The sequence below is a fragment of the Pteronotus mesoamericanus genome, unplaced genomic scaffold (genome assembly GCF_021234165.1).
Source record: "Pteronotus mesoamericanus isolate MK-2021 breed Mesoamerican mustached bat unplaced genomic scaffold, CSHL_Meso_final contig_26, whole genome shotgun sequence".
NCBI lineage: Eukaryota > Metazoa > Chordata > Mammalia > Chiroptera > Mormoopidae > Pteronotus > Pteronotus mesoamericanus.
Window position 1 is genome coordinate 2,834,732 of NW_026555109.1, and position 19,353 is coordinate 2,854,084.

Here is a 19,353-nt window from a genome sequence, read left to right on the forward strand (position 1 = left end):
TCATCCATGTTGTAGCATGTGATAGAATTTCTTTCCTAAGTTATCTAAGGCTGCATAATATCCCATTCTTTTTATATACCACATTTTGTTCATGAATCCATCAATGGGCACTTGGATTGTTTTCACCTATTGCAAACATTGCTGCTATGAACATGAGTGTACAAATACATCTTTAAACTCCTGCTTTCAATTCCTTTGGGTACCGCTACATCCTATGGTATTTGTATGTCTAAATTTTTGAGGAGCCTCTATGCTGTTTTCCATAGTGGCAGCACCAATTTATAGTCCTACCTATAGTCACAAGGGTCCCAATTTTTCTACATCCTTGCCAAAACTTATTTTCTATTTTTTGTTTTGCTTTTTTTTTTGCTAGAATAATGGCCATCCTAACTGGTGTGGGGTGGTAGCATCTCATTGTGGCTCCACTTTGCATTTCCATATTAGTGATGTTGAGTATCTTTTTATGTGCTTATTGGCCATTTGCATATCTACCTTGGAGAGATGTCTATTCATATCCTTTGCCCATTTTTTAATTAGAACATTTTTCACTGTTTTTAGGTGTTTTCTGTATTTTCTGTATATTAACCTCCTATCAGCTATTATTTGCAAATATTTTCTCCCATTCTATAGGTTGTCATTTTACTCTTGATTTATATCATTTGATGTGTATGTTTTTAATTTTGATGTCATCCGATTTATTTTTATCTTTGTTGAGTATGATTTTAGTATCATATCTAAAAAATCATTGCCAAATTCAATGTCATAAAGCTTTTGCCCTAAGTTTCTCCTAAGCTTTATAGTTTTAGCTTTTAGATTTAGGTCTTTGATCCATTTTGAGTTAATTTTTATGTATGATATAATGTAAGGGTACAGCTTTATTCTTCTGCATGTGGATATCCAGTTTCTCAATTGCTGAAAAGGCTGTCTTTTCCCCATTGGTCTTTGCACCTTAATCAAAAATCATTTGACAATTTTCCAAGGGTTTATTTCTGGGCTGTCTTCTATTGGTTTATATATGTCTTTATGTCAGTACTTCATTGTTTCAGTTAAAAAAAAAAATGCAGTTGAGGATTTTGATAGGAATTGATATTGTCTTCCAATCCATGAGCATGAGATGCCATTCCATTCATTTAATTTCTTTCAGCGATGTTTTATAGTTTTTAGAGTATAAGTCTTTTACCTTGTTGGTTAAGTTTATTCCTAAGTATTTTGTTCTTTTCAGATTGTTCATTGTTAATATATAGAAATGCAACTGATTTTTGTGCACTGATTTTGTATCCTGCAACTTTGCTGAATTCATTTATTAGTTCTAATAGGTTTTTTTTGGCATGAAAATGTTAGTATATCTACATATGAGAATATGTGAACAAAGATAATTTCACTTCTTCCTTTCCAATTTGGATGTCTTTTATTACTTCTCTTGCCTGATTTTCCAGGTATGACTTCTAGTACAATGTTGAATAAAAGTGGTAAAAGCAAGCATGCTTGTCTTGTTCTCTATCTTATAAGAAAGGTTTTTCTCTCACCATTGAGTGTGTTGTTAGCTGTGGGTATTTTTCTATATGGCTTAGTTTGTTTTTAGCATGAAATGGTGTTGAATCTTGTCATATGTTTTTTCTGTATCAACTGTGAGTGTGTGGTTTTTTTCAACCTCATTCCGTGAATACAGTGTATTACATCAATTTACCTATTTTGAACAATCCTTGCATTCCAGGAATCAATCCCACTGGTCATGGTATATAATCCTTTTAATGTATTAAATTCTGTTTTGCTAGTATTTTGTTTAGAATCTCTGCATCAATCTTCATCAGGGATATGAGTCCATAGTTTTCTTACAGTGTCTTTGTCTGATTTTGGTATCAGGATGATGCTGACCTCATTGAATGAATCTGGAAGTGCTCCCTCCTCTTCAATTTTTGGAAAGAATTTGAAGAGTATTGGTGTCTCTTTACATGTTTGGTAGAATTTACCAGTGAAGCCATTTGATTCTGGGGTTTTCTGCCGTGGCAAGTTCTTGATTACTAAGTCAATCTTCTTACTAGTTATAAGTCTGTTTCCATTTTCTATTTCAAAATGATTCAGTCTGTGTGTTTCCAGAAATTTATCCCTTTCATCTAGGTTATCCAATTTGTTGGCATTCAGTCGTTCATTGTATTCTCTTATAATCCTTTCTATTTCTATAAAATGGACTGTAATTCCCTGTTTTCATTTCTGATTTTAGTTATTTGTATCTTCTCTATTTTTATCTAGGTTTATCTAGTTAAAATTTTGCTAATTTTGTTGATATTTTCAAAGAACCAAATCATGGTTTTGTTGATTTTTCTCTATTGTTCGCCTCTGCTCTAATATTTATTACTTCCTTCCTCTGTTAGCTTTGGGTTTAGTCTTTTTTTTTTTTTCTTCCCTTTTTTGAGTTCCACATCTCCCTATAACGCTGTTCCTTGTCTGTCATGTTCACCCAATTTTCAAGGGCCACTATGAGTGTCACAACCAATAGAACATACGGAAAGTCTATTGGCCAGATCCTCTCAGAACTAAAGCCAGGCTAACTTGAAATATGCCCGTGGTTCCTTCAGATCAGGAGCACATCCAACCCTTCTGATGCACCATGTCCCTAGACCATGCTGTAAGAGGTGGCACTGCCACTACAGAAGGGGATGCTAACTTCTGAGGCTCATATATTACTGTGTCTTCCACCCTGTCTCCTTCTGATACGTTATTCCTTCTATGGCACTGGATTATGGTCAGAGTCTTGGATAAAATGCAAGAATTTGGTTTAGTAAATAGTGGATAGAAATAACTGTAGGTGAGCCACAGGTTTTTCTAGAGCAAACGGAAGAATGCCCTTCAGTAGTGGTCCCATCTGTGCTTTAATGTGAAGTAGATGCTCCCAGGTAGGCCTGCTATAGGACACTGATGGTCGGGCAGGACAGCCTCAGATTTTATAGATGGACATTTAAGGACACAGTGCATGACAAGTATAAAACGTACTGTGGCACAATGACAGGCCTAAGTCAAATTCTCATCTCCAGCACTAACTTCAACTAGCAACTGTGAGTCTTTGGGAAAGTCATTTAAATTCTTTGAGCTTCTGTTCCTGCTACTTAAAACTGGGTTCATCCTTTCTCCCTAACATCTAATCGCTCTTAATGCTTACTGTGGGCCAGGCCTCAGCACCCAATGAATTCCCTCTTCCCCTTGACCCTGTTCTCTCCTAAGTTCTCTACCCCAAATACTTCTTTTAGCAAGAGCATATAAAAATATGTGCTATGTTATATTTTTCTTATGACACCCCTTAAAAATAAAAAGGAAATATTCTACATAATAAATGGGAGATGGAATCAAGCCATATGAAATACTGGTTGTGGTCTTAATGATTTTTCAGAGCCAAGAATACCTGGGAAGATGATATTACATAGAAATGACCATGGTTAGGCCATAGGATGTTAATTATGACTGCAGAAAATCAGTTCAGTAACTTTCTTCTTGCAGAAGATGGCAGCTTATTTCCCATAAAAGAAAACCTGGTGATAAAAATTAAACTTCTTTCTAGCAAATAATAATGACCAAAATATAATTTCCTACATATTACCTGTTAAATTGTATCTTTTATACTAGTTTGAGAATACTTCTTATATAATAAAAAAGAAAATGAATATTCTGCATTTCTGGCTCCTTTCACAAGAAAAACACCATTACCTTTCTGATTGTCTTTTGAACAACACACACAGATTCTTCAGGAAGAAACTTATCCCTGTGGAGATTGAGAAAGGATCAGCTCTAAGCACTGAAACAAGCAATTAATTCCCACTAGAGGATTAAGGCACTCAAGTTCGCTTTGAGTCAGAAAAACAAACTGTGAATAAAATCATGTACAACCAAGAGGTTACTTGTTAAAGTTAATAAATTAGAGAATAGAAGGGCAAACTGGAAATGCACAGAAGCCAGGCAGCCACATGAAGCACTTGCAAGGAAACTGGTGGGGTTCTGTATCCACGGGACAAGATCCACCATTCTCAAGATGCATTAGGAGCATGAGGGGTAGGATGAGTACAATTTCTGCCATATGGTACTGTCCTCACTCTAATAGATGTAGTCCATAAAAAGAAGTCTAAAAGCATTTTCTACCCTGTTATGTCACCTTCTCTATGCATGATTTCCCTATAGTACCTTATCATTAAGACATGCAAGATATTAACATTCAATTTAGCAAACTTTATTATTTGGGTTTTAGAATTGATTCTAAATGAATTCAAGCAGCATCTCTGTAACCAACATTACAAACCTATAAAGTTTTGAGTGGGAGGCCACTGCTGCAGTGAGTACTTGGGGATCAAAAGGCCCAAAAGCCAAACCCTTTCCCATGTCCTGCTGGTCTGGAATAATGTGGACATCCAGGGGTCAGCACAGAGATGGAACAGGCTTAGAGTCTAAAATAAAGTTTCACTTCAGCAAAATTTGGCTAGTTTAACATTGTCAATATTTAAGAAAACAAAAACACTGATGAAAAAGTCCATCTGACCTGGCACTGCTTGAAATGCCTCTGTCAGTTATTCAGCAGTTTTCTTTCGTGAAACACATTCCATCTACAGTTTCATATTTCATCACTTAAGCAGAAATTGAAAATGATTACAAGTCCTTCACATAGTTAATTTTTCCTGCTTGATATTTTTTCTCGGCCACCTGGTGGTAAGAATGTAAAAGGCAGGAATTAATTTATAAGTTCATTATGCTAGTTTATAAATTAGAAATAGCTTATGCCTATTTCTACTTAGAGCATATTTAGAGACACACACACCAGGTGAACCAAACAAGAAAAGGGCTAGTATTTAACTCTTCTTAAATCAATCTGCAAAAGGATTTAAATGGACACCAGCTTCTACCATAAAAACACCCTAAAAAAAGGGGTCTCCATAAAATATTCATCCTGTATTAAAATTTAATACTAAGAAATGTTAGTAAAAACTGTGTCGTAACTACAAACTGTTTTCTCCAAGCGAAAAAACATCAAGCTGTTAATAATGCCTACTGCTTGTTGTCAAGTTAGGACTATTAGAAAAGACAGGTAAAACACCTGGATTTGGGTCGCATGAACTTAGGCCCTCTGAGGTGCCTGCTCTGTCACTCATCACTGGCTGGAGGATGAGCTGTTTCAGAACCAGAAACATGGGCCCCAAAGAACAAATGGGGAAGCTCCCTCTTATCTGTCTTTCCATTTGCTGTATAAATTAGCTTTCATCATTCAACGTCTTATGTCAAAGTCAGCTCCAGCAGAATCATGGCCCCACCAAATCTGTGAAGGGCACCCTGTCACAAATGAGGATTAGTTTCACAACTGGGGCCCTAGTCCTTATGTGGCCACAAGGCAACACTTGGCAGTGGCCTTTAGAAGATGCAGATGTTACAAAGTGAGGCCAAATCTGAGAGAAAAGCATATAGGATGTTGTCCATGACTGCTCTAAAGAGGATTTTTCTTATTTTACAGAAACCTCACATCTCAGTCAACTAGCCACCTTTCCCTTCCTCCTGTAACATTATTTTCCCTTGAGAAAATGCCTGCGTGTCCGATATAGTTACACATTAATTCTTCAGAAGTTTCTTAGAACTGTAGGAAACAGGTGAAAAAACAAAATGCCTTGAACTTTAAACTGGAGCTCAGCTTGTGAGCATGAAGTGCTTCAAGGTCACGTCACTCTCCTCTCGGAATGGCTAGAGGGCGGTGGGCAAGGGAGGGCGCGACTGCATCCTGTGGATGCTTTGATGCTTTCGTTCTCTTGCTTGCTAGTTTCTTTATAGCAATGACAAGGGCTTCCTGCCCAGCCAACCCCGCTGAATACCCTAGAAAGTTTATGGCAAAACACCTTTCTTGCATTAACCACATAGCTTGGGCGAAATGGTGGCACCTTTGAAATCAAGAAGTTAGGGTCTCCACTCCCAGCCACTCCCTCAAACTCTGGACTTTCATGGGACCCCTGCAAATAAACTGGCGCTTCACGGTCTCTGATGCACACTAGGTCCTCTGAATGCTCCCTCAGCAACCATTCTGTGGGTTTTTACTCTTTAGCTATGAGAAAAACTTTAAAAAATTTTTAATGCCACATCACTTTAATGACTATTGCATTGCCATTTTAAAAACATACAGTGATGGACAAGGGAGATGACCATCCCCCAGGCCAACTCTAAAAGTCTGGAAAGGAACAGCAGGAAAATCCCTAAACACCGAATCAGGGAAAGGGTTTTATAGAAATGGAGGATGGTGAATTGGCCAGGCCAGCCAGGGCCACTGCTCTAAATACTAGGTGCAGCTGGGAGTGGAGGTGCTGCCAGCCCCCATAGTTCCCAGCAGGAGGCACAGGAAGCTGAGGAAAGGCCTGGAACATTCAGCCAGAGTAGAGTGCAGTGGAGACTGCTGGGGTCTGACAGCGGGTCTGACACCTCTCTGGGTGGGGTGGGGAGTGACCATCACAAAGTGCCTACCTGCCCTGTGGGCACAGCTTCAGGAACAAGGGCTTCACCTGCAGGCCCACCTGTGGCTCAGAGGGGAAAATACAGATAATGCTGGCCACCATGATTGAGCATTTACATTGTGCCTGACCCATGTTAAATGCTTCACTTACATTTTCAAGTTACACAACTCAAGAGATCTCATTCCCTAGCTTCTCCTCATTTTACAGATGGGGAAAATAAGAGGTGAAGTGACTTCCACAGGTCCCCCAGTTTAAGGTAACACAGCAGATGTGTCTGTCTTCACACCTCCTTCCTGCCCTACAAGGCTCTCCCTTAGCTCTAGAAGAGGGTGCTCCGCTCATTCCCTCCCACCTGAAACTGCAGAACAGGAACAGCTTCCAGCCACCAGATGGCCCCCTGCAGTTGGTGGCTTGGGCCACTGCCCCACACCAGGTTCCGTTTATATCCTCACCTAGAAGGAACCCACAGGCACTTACTGAGCACCAAGCAAACACCAGTGCAGTCAGCCTGGGGAATCTGCACTCAAAGGTGGCCACCATCCTGGAATTCTTAGTAATTTTATCTTAACTTGTGTAAGCGAAGTCTGATGGGACACTAGAGCATATTCTAGTGAGCCGGGGAGGCCTGTGCAGCCCCATGGGCAGACACCTATTCTATGCTTCTAGTGCCCTGGAAGCATGGAATCCTGGTGGACCCACGACGGAGAGGATTCAGTGAGACTAGAAGTGAGGACAAGGTGATGTGTTACGTCTATGACTGGGTCAGCTGGAAGAGGCCACACTTTCCATTCCAAGCAGTTGCTTTGAACCCTGGAGAAGGCAATACAGGGCTCAGAAATACTAACAACCAAGAAGCTCTATCCTAATCTTCCTTATCTGGGTACTTCCCTGTACCAGACAACCATACACAATGAAGACGGTGACACAGAGGGCAAAGGTGACTCAGTACCCCAGAATTTCTCTACCTCTCAGTCTTTGCTTCATCGTCAGGAGCCGAGGGTGGGCAGTGTTGGTAGGATGTACATATGTCAAGAACTGAAAGAAATATGGTTGAGATAGTTTTGAGCAGAGTTTCTAGTTCTGGTAAGAATACATATGCATGCACAAGTTGTGAAATATTATCATTTCTGTGATTCCACATGAGTTAAATAATCCTTTATTTGTATTTAAATTAAAATGGACATTGCACAATATAAAGATGAATGATAAAGTCAATGCTAAGATCTCGATTTTTCCTTGTCACAAAAAAACACATAAGTTCAAATAGTGCCCTAGGTGTAAATTTACAGGAATTGAATTCAGTTCTGTGGCTGTGCCCTCATTTCCTTCAGAGGTTCAGTCACAGAGGCAAGGTCCAGGGAGAGGACAGTTTTCTGGACCCCGAGCCTCTGACCTGGGGCCAGTCACTCCCTGCACTGCCCCCAGCCTCCCTGGAGTAAGGGCAATGGTAAGCATCCAAATAACCTTATAGAGATAAAAGGCCATCTAGAACCTGCAAAACTAATCTCTAGAGACAGCAGTCAGATCAGTGGGGACAGGAGGTGGCGGGGCACGTTCTAGGAAGATGGCAGTGTTCTTGTCTTTTGTCAAAATTACCAACCTGTGCACTTAATATGTCAATTTTCTTGCATGTAAATTATACCTCAAAGAAAATCTAACAAAAAAATTAAATGAGATTGTGGGAGGAAGGCAATTTGCAGGCCATTAGGACTATAATTATTCTTACCAGTTTATATTCTTATCTGAGTTCAACATACTTCACAGTCCCTAATCAACAGAAAAAAAAATGTCTCTCTTATTTAGGATTTTCACAAGCATTCACGTATTTCCAAAGTATTTCTAAAGCAGATTTATGGTAGCCTTCCTTAAACTCAATCACTTTATGGAACCAAACATGCAAGACAAGACAGACTTCTCTGTAACAGTCACCTGGAGTCCCGGAAGGGAAGCAGCAGAAAGGTAGAGCCGTCCCTGTGTGATGGAGTGATGGAGGGTACAGTGCCCCCTGTAGGACAGGGACTGGGGTGAAGAGTCAGGCCTCACCAGCTGTCATCACCCACCCAGGGCCTGTCTGCACTGGCTGCTGACCAAGCAGATGTATCCACAGTTGGCTACTAAGAAATGGAGCAATTGATTTGCCTCTTAGAATATTTTTGCAAGCCTGCTAGAGGAGAGCACAGCTTTTAACTTGCTTGCTGGCAGTAGCCCAAAATATGTTACCTCTGCCTGGAGCAAGGCCCCAGTCCAAGGAGGAAGCGCAAAGAATCTGCGTCTTGTCAGAACCCACAGTCTATTCTGATGGGCATGGGAAGGGCCACTGGGCCTGGTTGAAGGCAGGTAACTTCCACTTTACCCTGTATGCCCCTAAAAGGTAATTTTTTGTTCTCTTGGTGACAACTCAGGCAGTAAGCAGTGGAGGGAAAGGTAATGACTATCCATTAGTGTATTATTTAAAAGGTTTTGTTTTTCAGAAACATTTTAAGGCTACATTAACTTAAAGTTGTATTTTGAGTGTTTTGCTTACTTAGGTGAGAAATGGGGAGTTTGGGAATGAACACAACTTAAAAATTTAAGTTGGAAGCAACACAAAAGAATAATTACAAAATATCACACAAAAGCATTCCCTTCTGGGTGGTTTGCTAACAAAATAATCTAGAGAGAAGAGAACAAACCTGTTTAAACAGCTCTTACATAAATATTTTAGAAGTTAGGCCTACCCAAAAGCGATAGATAAAATTGTTACAAAGGCAGGTAAAGCCCCTAGCTAGGCCTGGTCCCAAGCCCCCTACATCTAATATAGTATTTCAAAACTTTGGAGGAACAAGACTCCCAGAAGGAGCACTGGACAGAGAGCCCAGGGCTCAGATGTCAAAGCCAAGCCTCTGTTGACCTTGGGCTGCCCTGCCCAGGCCAAGTGGGGCAAGGGCACAGCAGGTAGCAGGAGATGAAGGTATGCTGGGCTTGCCTCCCTTGGGCTCAGGATCCACAGGAGAGCCAGCCAGTGGCCTCCCCCAGTGACACAGGATAGAATATTAGTCAGCGAGAAGACTGAAAAGTGATTGCCAACTACAACTGCTAAATATCCCAGAACACCACCTACGATACAAAAAGAACTCTGAGCACTACTCTAAAACTAGCAGCACAGGTTCCTGGGCTGTTGGTACCAGCTGCCCTGCTGCCAACAGCCCAGTAACATGAAATAATTCAAACTCCATTTCCAATTCAGGGCTCTTGAATTCAGCACTCAATTCTTTTAGTAGCAATAACAGATTTACCTTCAGAATTTCCTTTGCCAAGAATATTATTAAAAGGCAGTTTAAAATTTCCAAAAAGATGTTGGCTACCTGGAGATAATCAGGTAGGCAGGAAGAATGTGAACCTACAAAAGTTAATTGCCTCCATTAGTGCAAAAAAAGAATCACCCCAACACATACACACACGTCTACACATTCACACACCCATTTTAAAACAATTTTTTAAAGACTTTCTAAAAATAATAACAGAACTCAAAACCTGATGGGTTTTTCTTTTTTTGATTAATTACCTGGCCCCAAAGCACCCAAATCCTTTTAGTGCTTTTCTAATTATTCCCAAATAAAACTCAATAAATAGCTGAGAGATAAACAAAAACTGAATTACAAGAAAGAAGGGGAGTAAGAGAGGAAATTAAGGGCATGTTACTAAGATGCTTTAAAATATTACTTTAAAGTAAATCCATTTACTTACATTCCTATGAGTACTAAACACAGCTGGTCACTTTATTGACAGTAGTCAGAAGTCTTTGAGTCCAAAACTTCTAGAAAAATATGTTGTGTCAAGTGACAGGGGCTTCAAGGGAACTAATGGATGCATTGAACTAATTAAATCCAACCCTTTTATACACTCTGCTCTCCCCTCCCCCGCCCCCCCCAAAATTCCACTTTAAAATCCAGCTGGGAGTAGCTGACAGAAGCCACAGGCTTGGAGGCCAAGCACACCAATCTTCCTCAGGGTTTTTCTGGTGTGTGGGACTGGATCCCAGGACCCTAAATATTACTAAAAATCACAGGGTGGTCTATATTTGGCTCTTAAAAACCACTTAAAAGCCAACACACAGTCTACTCCTGGGAGAACAAAACCCCTGTTAAAATATAAAAATTCCTTGTTACTGCTTTGTAATCATCAGAGAATAGATGCTGCCATGTTCAGTTTAAACACTTTTCCAAACATTTCAAAAACAGAACACTAGCTTTGTTTTTCATTATGGAACTTTATTTTTTAAGTTTACTGTGTTCTTTCATGATAAAAAGCTGGTACTAACCGTTTGTTAATATCTCAGAAATTCCCCCTGCAGAGGAAAAAAGTGATTCTCTCCCAATCCCAGAGGGCCATGCTTCACAAAACCCCCCAATATTTAAGGGTTGACCAAAGTCCTACCTGAAGCCCCTTAAAACTGCAACTCTTTACTGGTTCTCTGAATGCCCCCCACCAAGAACCAGGACCCTAGGATCTGCTGTCCATCATGAATCAGGTGCAGATGTTGCAGGGGAGGAGAAGGAAGGCAGGTTCAATAAACCAGGTCCTGCTCTAACTGGTGTGGCTTGGTGGGCTGGGTGTTGTACTGCAGACAGCTTCAGGTTCAATCCCAGTCAGGGCACATGCCTGGGTTGCGGGCCAGGGGGTGTGCTACAGACATCTGATCAATGTTTCTCTGGCACATGGATGTTTTCTTCCTCTTTCTCTCTCTTCTCCTCTCTCTAAATAAATAAAATCTTTAAAAAAAAATAAAAATAAATAAACCAGGTCCTCTCCACCCCTGAAGCCTTTCTAGAGGGAAAGAGAGGAACTACCAGCGACCAAAGGAGTTGATCCTTCAACATTCATGCAGACTCTCAGCACTGTTTTAATATAACAATGATTATAATTATTTTTGAGTTATGGAATTCATCTCTGCCATCATCCTGGAATAAAGACAGTTCCCCAAGTAGCTGGTTCCTGTCTCACCAGGGAGAAAAACCAGCATAGCCCAAGTGGGCTACATCTCCCAAGAAGGAAAGGAGGGGCTTCTAGGATCTGTGTCTCCCTGTGTGAGAGACAGCAAGCACTGAAGCCACCCTGCGTGTCCCTGGTCCTCTGGCCTGTTCTCTAGCCAAGCTTGCAGGGCCCACCCCTTCTCTCCAGGGCAGGAATAGCTGCGGATGCAACCCAGCCCCACCCAGATCTCTCCAGAAGGAACAGAGAGTGCCAGGTGGAAACTGGCTTGAGCGCAGTTTGTTAACTTCGCCTATTTCCCCACAGAGAGGAAGTACATTCATTGTACGGGGGCTGATACATTCTCCCCAATCCTTCAGCAGTCCTGCACGGCAGGTGTTATTGTCCCATTTCACACATTGAAAACCAAGGCTCAGAGGAGTTATTTAACTAAAACAGCATGGCTATTAAATGGAATGACTCAATCCAAAATCCATGTACCTTCCCTCAACATACACTGTGGTCAACTAGAAGAAAAACACAGTTTTGGTGGCAGAAAACACTGAAGCTCTCCCTGGTTTTCGTAACAGATAACCACGGTACAAAGTGGAAGCACTGCTGCTATTCCCCACCTGTCACACCTGTGGGAGGGGCGGTGCTGTAAGCCCTGGTCTGTACAACTTTAAAAACCAAAGCCAGGCTTAAAGTTTTTGTAAAGCAAGGAGTGATCCACCAGCCACCAAGATTCTGTTAGAATTATCTGCTGAGTGTTTAGTATTCCCAGACTAGTTGAAAGATTATTCATTCATTCACCCATTCAGTATTTTTTGAGCATCTGTGATAGGCCAGGCATCATGCTAACAGCCAGGGGCATAAAAATAAACAAGACAGCAGTCCTTGTTTTTAAGAAGCTGCAGTCTAGTTGGGGAGATAAATGCATTAAAAGATAAGACACACTGTGAGGCGGTCAATGAAAGATGTGCATGGGAAAGCTGGGTATTATGTGTCCTGAAGGGGAATGCTACCTGGGCAGCAGATGAGCAGGGCAGAAGAGGGTGGTCTGAGCAAAGGGGACAGCCTGGGTGCACCTGGGAGCTGCAGCATGAGCCTGAGAACTGGGGAAGAGGAGAAAGAGGGAAGCTGGGCCCAGGTCACTAGGGGCTCTGGATTTCAGCTCTGTGTGATGGCAATAATTATGGAGTATTAAATAAGCGTGGGAAGTGACACAGGAAATATTTATAATTTAAAAAATTATCTCATGCAACCCCAGTGGAAGACCATTTGGCAGTATCAGTGGAAGTTGAGCCTATGTTTTCCCAATGACCCAGTGAGTCCACTGCAGGCAGATGCTCCACAGAACGTGAACACAGGTTCAGCAGAAAAAAACAGATAAAATTATTCTGATCAGCTCCATTTGTATTAGCACAAAACTACATGCTACCCAAATGTCCATCAACAGTAAAATAGCCCAATAAACTGTGTTACACTGGGAAAACTCTACAGCAAGAACAAATGAACTACATGTACAGCGTGGCTGAATCTCACAAGTGATGCTGAATGAAAGGAGTGAGACAAAAATAGTGCCAACTACATGACTGTATTTATATGAAGGTAAATAACAGCCAACCTGATCTCGGCTGCGGGTGTCAGAATAGTGGACACCCTGGGCGGAAAGTACTGACTGGGAAGGACGAGACACCTAATTCAGGTGCTTGTTGCCTGGGTGTGTTCCCGTTAAGAAAATCCATCAGCTATGACTTCTACACTTTTCTGACATATATTGTACTTTTGTAAAATGTACATTTAATTTTAAACACATATAGTAACAGAGTAGAGAACACCTTCGTGAGAACAAGGTTTACAAGCATGAAACTACAGTGAACAAGAGGAGGACAATTACAGTGCTACATATAATTTAATGGAATTTGGAAGCGAAGGAAACCAAAGGCTTCACAGAAGTGGCTTACCCCTCTTCAATGCTCCCCCAGGGCATGAGAGTGAAGGCAGATTTCACAGGGCTACCGAAGGCTGCAAGTCATAATACATTCATTCTCAGATTGAACAACCTCCAATTATAGAAGAAAGAGTTAAATGACACCAACTGGAAGCAAATGGGCATTCCATGGGAGAATTTTTTTTTTTAAATGATGGTGATTTCCCCTAGTTTAAGCAACTTAAGATTTATAATAGCCCTGGGTAATGTGCAGACCTTGTATGGATTCTCATTTGAACTTATCAACTGTAAAATGGCATTTCTGAGACAATCAGGAAAATCTTATAGGTATATCTAAGTAGATGGTGACACCAGGGAAATTAAGGTTAAATTTTTGGGTATGGATAATGGCATTATGATTTATAAGAAAATACCCTTATTTTTTAGAGATGAGTATGGAAGTATCTAGAGTTCATGAAATATCATAATGTCTTATATTTTAAAATACTTCCATAAATAAAAAAATTAATGAGGTGTGTGTCGCAAAATCTTGGTTATTTATGAATCTGTGTGATAGATAAATGGGATGATTGAACTATACTTGCTGCTTTTATAGATCTTCCCACTCCCACCATAAAAAAAAAAGAGCGAGAAGTATTCAGTATAACAAATCAAAGAGGGAACATCACTATATATATTACAGATGTTTACAAAGATAACAAGGGAATACAGCGAACAATTTTATACCAATAAATTTTAGAACTTAGATAAAATGAATAATTTCTTAAAATGCACAAACTACTAAAGTTCACTATAGAAAAAAAATAGTAACCTAAATAGCTATACATCTGTTTATGAATCTCTACTCATAGTTAAAGAGATGGCTTTGCTGGTGAATTCTACCAAAATTTATGGAAGAAAAATACAATGATTAAATAAAATTTTTCACACAAAATAGGAAGGAATTGCTTTTATGAGGCCACTATAATCTGATAATAAAACAAAACAAAAGACATTCACAGAAAATAAAACTACTGGCTAATATTTCTTATGAACATACATGCAAAAGTCTTACACAAATATCAACAAATCAAATCCAGCAATAAATAAAAAAAAATATCAATACCATGGAATGTTTAATCCCAGCAATGTAAGGTTAGTTTAATATTTGAAAATCAACCAATGAATCATCATATGAACAGATTAAAATAGAAAAACCTCTTGGTGATCTAAATGGATGCAGAACGAGTATTTGACAAAATTCAACAAAATCATGATCAAAATTCTCATCAAACTAGGAAAAGAGAGCTTCCTCAATCTGATAAAAAGCATCTATGAAATACGTACAGCTAATATCCTTTTTAAAAATTAAATTTATTGGGGTGACATTGGTTAATAAAATTACAATATACATATACATGTATATATGTGTGTGTATATATATGTTTTAAGTGTACAATTCTACAATACATAATCTGTATCTTGTATTGTGTGTTCACCACCCCAAGTCATAGCTTCCATCATCATATACTTGAACCCCTTTACCGGGCTAATATCCTTTTAAATGGTGAATAATTAAATACTCTCCCCTTGAAAACAAGGTAGAGTTGTCAGCTCTCCCACATCTACTCAGTGTTGGAAACTGGAGTTTAGCCAGGGTAGTAAAGGAAGACGAAGAATAAAGGAATATACTTCAGGAAGAATTCAAACTATCTTTGTTTGTAGTTGACATGATTGTACAAAAAATCTGAAAGAATCGACAGGAAAACTACTGAAACTACCAAGTGCATTTAGCAAGGTCTTAAGATTCAAGGTCAATAAAAGGGGGGACGCCCTAAAAATGGAATTATCTTCTGGAGGGCAGGTCCCTTGTAGTACAGGCTCTCCCTCCTAGGTGAATTTTACAGGAATCCATCTGTATCAGTGTACCAGCTGGCGTTGTGAGAGTCTGTGTTCAGCTTCAGTGAAATTTTTTTGAAGACACTTTGAATGTGTTTGCCCATTTTACGATGGGTGATTTATGAGAGCACCTGCCCACACTGCACTGAGTATTTGGCAGTTTTTGACCAAAAAGGGCATGAGTCCTATGCCCCACCCTCCTTATTCACTTGGTCTCGCCCCTAGCGACTTTTTGTTTCCCCGGATAAAAAAAGTCCTCAAAGGGACTTAGATGCAGATGTAGAAAAGGTAAAATAAAAAAATGACAGAAGCACTGAATGGCATCAAAGTTGATGAGTTCAAAAAACTGTTTTGAGCAGTGAAAAAAATGTCTTGATAAGGGTATTGCACCAAATGGAGAGTACTTTGAAGGTGACTGATGTTTAAAAATGTAAGAATAAATGTACAACATTTTTATATATATAAATTCAGATATTTTGGGCCCCCCTCTCATATTTAAAAATCAATTATATTTTTATATACTAGCAGAGAAAAACTGAATCTTGAAATTAAAAAAAAACCAAAACCAGTATCATTTACAATAGTGCCAAATCTGAAATAGGCACAAATTTAACAAAATATGTACAACACTTGTATGCTGAAAATTCAAAACATTGTTGAGAGAAAATAAATATATAGTAGGTGGAGATATGTAGCATGTTTTCATGAATCAGAACTCAATACTGTAGAGATGACAATTATCCCCAAATGGAACTATAGATTCAGCATAATCTAATGAAAATTACACCAAGTTCTGTTCCTTTTTTTTTTTTTGAAACTCATGAGCTGATTCTAAAACTTATATAAGTTTAAAAACACCTAGAATATCCTAAACAATACTGAAAAGCTGCATAAAGCTTTTATTTTAATACTTATTATGGAGCTGTAATAAAAAGTGTGGAATTAAGAGAAATGAGAGACATCAAGATCAATGAAATACTGAATGATGCCAGCATTCTGGTGTCAGCATATCCCTCAACTGTGTTCCTCTACCCCAACAAAAAAATTTGACATCCATTCACAAAATGCCTCTGTGGGAGTTGTGGGATCCAATGCCATATGCCATGGAACCCAGGGGTAGGGGGAACACACCTACCTGTGCTTCAGACTAACAGGCAGGCAGACCTCTGACCTCGGTAGAGCCTGTGGAACCAGCAGGATCCTGTGAACTGGCTCCAGACCCTCTTGGCAGCAGTCAAGGAGCACCTGGAGAACCTTGACTTGAGCAGTCACTCATGAACATGAGAGCCTTTGTGGAATCCAGGTTTCCAGAGGAAAAGTTCTGGAATTTGGACACAGAGGATCAAATGAGAGGAACAGCTTGACTTTGACAACATCACCCCTTCTCCAAAGTGGCAGGAGATTTGGAAAGAGGAAGAGAAAGTGCCTGGCTTCCCCAGCTGTGCAGGACAGTGCTAAAGAGGACTCATTTCTCCTTACAGCATCCAGAGGATTAAACTGTGGGCTCTGTGATTAGGGGTGAGGAGCAGACTGGGAGAGCAGAAGATAACATTTGGGGAGAGCATTAAAGGGATACAGTTCCTGCTGACTGCATTGTGGATTCCATCATGAAGCCAGGCCATAAGTCACTGGGGAAGCCTCACCAGTAGACCCCTCAAATGGTCTACAGGCGTCCCCAGCACCCCATGTACCTCACCCACATATCCTCCCCCCAACCCCAGTTCTGCAGCTTGCTCCCTATGTGTGCCCCTGAGAGCAAGATTTGATATAAGGCTAGTGAGCACCTATAGGAAGCAGGGCAGGATCTGCAGGCAAGGGAGAAACCACAAACTTGAGCTATAACACCATCACTGTGAAAACAGGAGAGAAGCTATTAACAGCCTGCCTGGTGCATTGTAAGATCGAAGAAAACATAATGAGCTTAAGAATTCTGTCACAAAAGGAAATGAAGCATGGAGCAGGTATATTCATACAAGTGTGAGAAAGCTTCATAATCTAGCAGGACAATGGAAGGTATTTCTCTCCTGTAGAAGGCTGTCAAAGTCTGGAGGAAGCAACTGCTATTTTAAATGTGGAAGGAGCAATTCAAACTCCAAGAATCATGAAAAATCAAGGAAATATGACATAACCGAAGGACCACAGTAACCTCCTAGTAATCAAACACAAGCACACAGAGATCTATGCTTTGCTCAGTAGAGATTTAAAATAGTGTTTGGAGGAAACCTAATGAATTATAAGAAAACACAGAAAGACAATGTTTTGAAATCAGGAAAACAATCACAAAAATTGAGAAATTTGACAAATAACAGAAATCATAAAAAACCAAATTCTGGAGCTGAAGAATTCAATGAATAAAATGGGGGGGAATGCAATAGAGAGCAGCAATAGCAGAATAAATCAATGCAGAAGAAAGAACCTATGAGTTAAAAGATCAGAACTTTGAAGTAACACAGTCAGAAAAGAAGAAAAAATGGAAAAGAGTGAAGAAAGCCTGCATGAAATATGAGACATCATCGAAAGAACCTATATACGAAGCAGGCAGAAAACTTAAAAGAAATAATGGCTTAGTGACTTCCTGGAAAGAAATTTGAGCATCCAAGTTCATAAAGCTAATAGATCACCCATTATTTTAATCCCCAATATATTTCCCAAGATGCATTCTAATAAAACTGTCAAAAATCAAAGACAAAGGAAGAATCCTAAAAGCAGCAAGAGAAAAGAGGGTTGTAATCTGCGAGGGAATGCCCTTTAGGCTATCCATGGATTTCTTAGCAGAACCTTCTAGGTGAGCAGAGAGTAGGATAATAGTCAACGTGCTAAAAGAAAAAAAAACAAAAAACCTTCCGATAAAGAATATTCTATCCAGAAAAGTTATCCCTCAGAAAAGAAAGAAAAATAAAGATTTTCCCAAACAAAAGGTCAGAGACTTCATCACCGCCTGACCTGCCTTGTAAGAAATGCTGAAGGTTCATCAAGCTGAAATGTCCAGAAGGAAGCTGGGGCATGTGCTCAGAGAACTCTGCAGTGGAAAATGGTGTAAAAATGGAGCTGTATACAAGGTATCCTGATCGTTAGGAGCTGAACTGTGACTCCTCAAAAATTCATATGTTAAAGCCCTAATGCCAGCACCTCAGAATGTGACTATATTTGGAGACAGGGTCTTCGAAAAGGTCATTAAGTTAAAATGAGGGCTTCAGGGCTTAATACATTACACCAGTGTCAGAGGAAATCTGGACACACAAGAGATACAGAAGAAAGGACATGTGAGGACTCATACAGAAGGTGGCCCACCTGCAAGCCAAGGAGAGGCCTCAGAAGAAACCAAACCTGCCAACACCTTGATCAGGACTTATTGCTTCCAGAACTGAGAGAAAATAAACTTCTGCTGTTTGAGCTCCACAGTGTGTGGTACCACGTTATGGCAGCCCTAGAAAACTTACACGATACAGCTAATATGATAACACAATTTATGATAAACATGATGAACATAGGAAGCATCCCAATGGAAGAAGCCGGACATAAATGGTCACATTTGATTCCACTGATATGAAATACCCAGAACAGGTACATCCATAGAAATGGAAATCGGACTGTTTGTTGCCATGAGCTGCAGTGAGTAGGGATTGTGGAGTGACTACTTAATGTGTCCGGATTTTCTTTTGGGATGATGAAATGTTCTGGGACTAGATGGAGATGGTGAGTGTACAATATTATGACAGGGCTAAATGTTACTGAAGCCTTCACTTTAAAAATGATTGGTTTTATGTTGTGCAAGCTTCTCCTCAATAAAAAACTCTAAATTAAAAAAAAAATCTTTAAAATGATACAGATAAAATATACTATTAGACTATGCTGTATTGAGTGACCAAGTGAAGGTATTTGTACTGTATCATGAAGAACAGGAAAGGTAGAGATGAATTCTGCTTGTGTGTGATTTGGAGCCTGAACTGACCCTTAAGGGACAGGGGAATAAAGGCCATTCTGGAGAGAAGAGGGAATAAGGTGGGAGGGATTTTACCCATTCCAGGCAGGAACTGGGTGAAAGCCGGGGCACACAGGTGGGAAGGTGCCTGGAACTGGAGTGGACAGGGGAGCCCCTGGGAA

At 40.0% G+C, this 19,353-nt stretch overlaps 1 protein-coding gene across 7 annotated transcripts in view; it reads right to left on the reverse strand.

Annotated features, from left to right (window-relative positions):
• Nucleotides 1–19,353, reverse strand: part of GGACT (gamma-glutamylamine cyclotransferase) — a 54,836-nt gene that overhangs the window by 13,521 nt on the left and 21,962 nt on the right. Inside the window, exons 2-4 of one of the 7 annotated variants that reach the window (XM_054574349.1) lie at nucleotides 16,385–16,570; nucleotides 8,194–8,234; nucleotides 7,433–7,502 (exon numbers count right to left, since the gene is read on the reverse strand). The exons of 1 other annotated variant lie outside the window; for it this stretch is intronic. In XM_054574349.1, the coding sequence (XP_054430324.1) occupies nucleotides 7,433–7,451 (19 nt within the window). In that variant the 5' untranslated portion in view covers nucleotides 7,452–7,502; nucleotides 8,194–8,234; nucleotides 16,385–16,570. Of the gene's footprint in view, nucleotides 1–3,699; nucleotides 3,711–4,573; nucleotides 4,684–7,432; nucleotides 7,503–8,193; nucleotides 8,330–10,748; nucleotides 11,219–16,384; nucleotides 16,571–19,353 lie in introns of those variants that run through there. 5 more of the 7 variants (XM_054574350.1, XR_008529218.1, XR_008529219.1 and 2 more) reach the window with 5 other exon arrangements.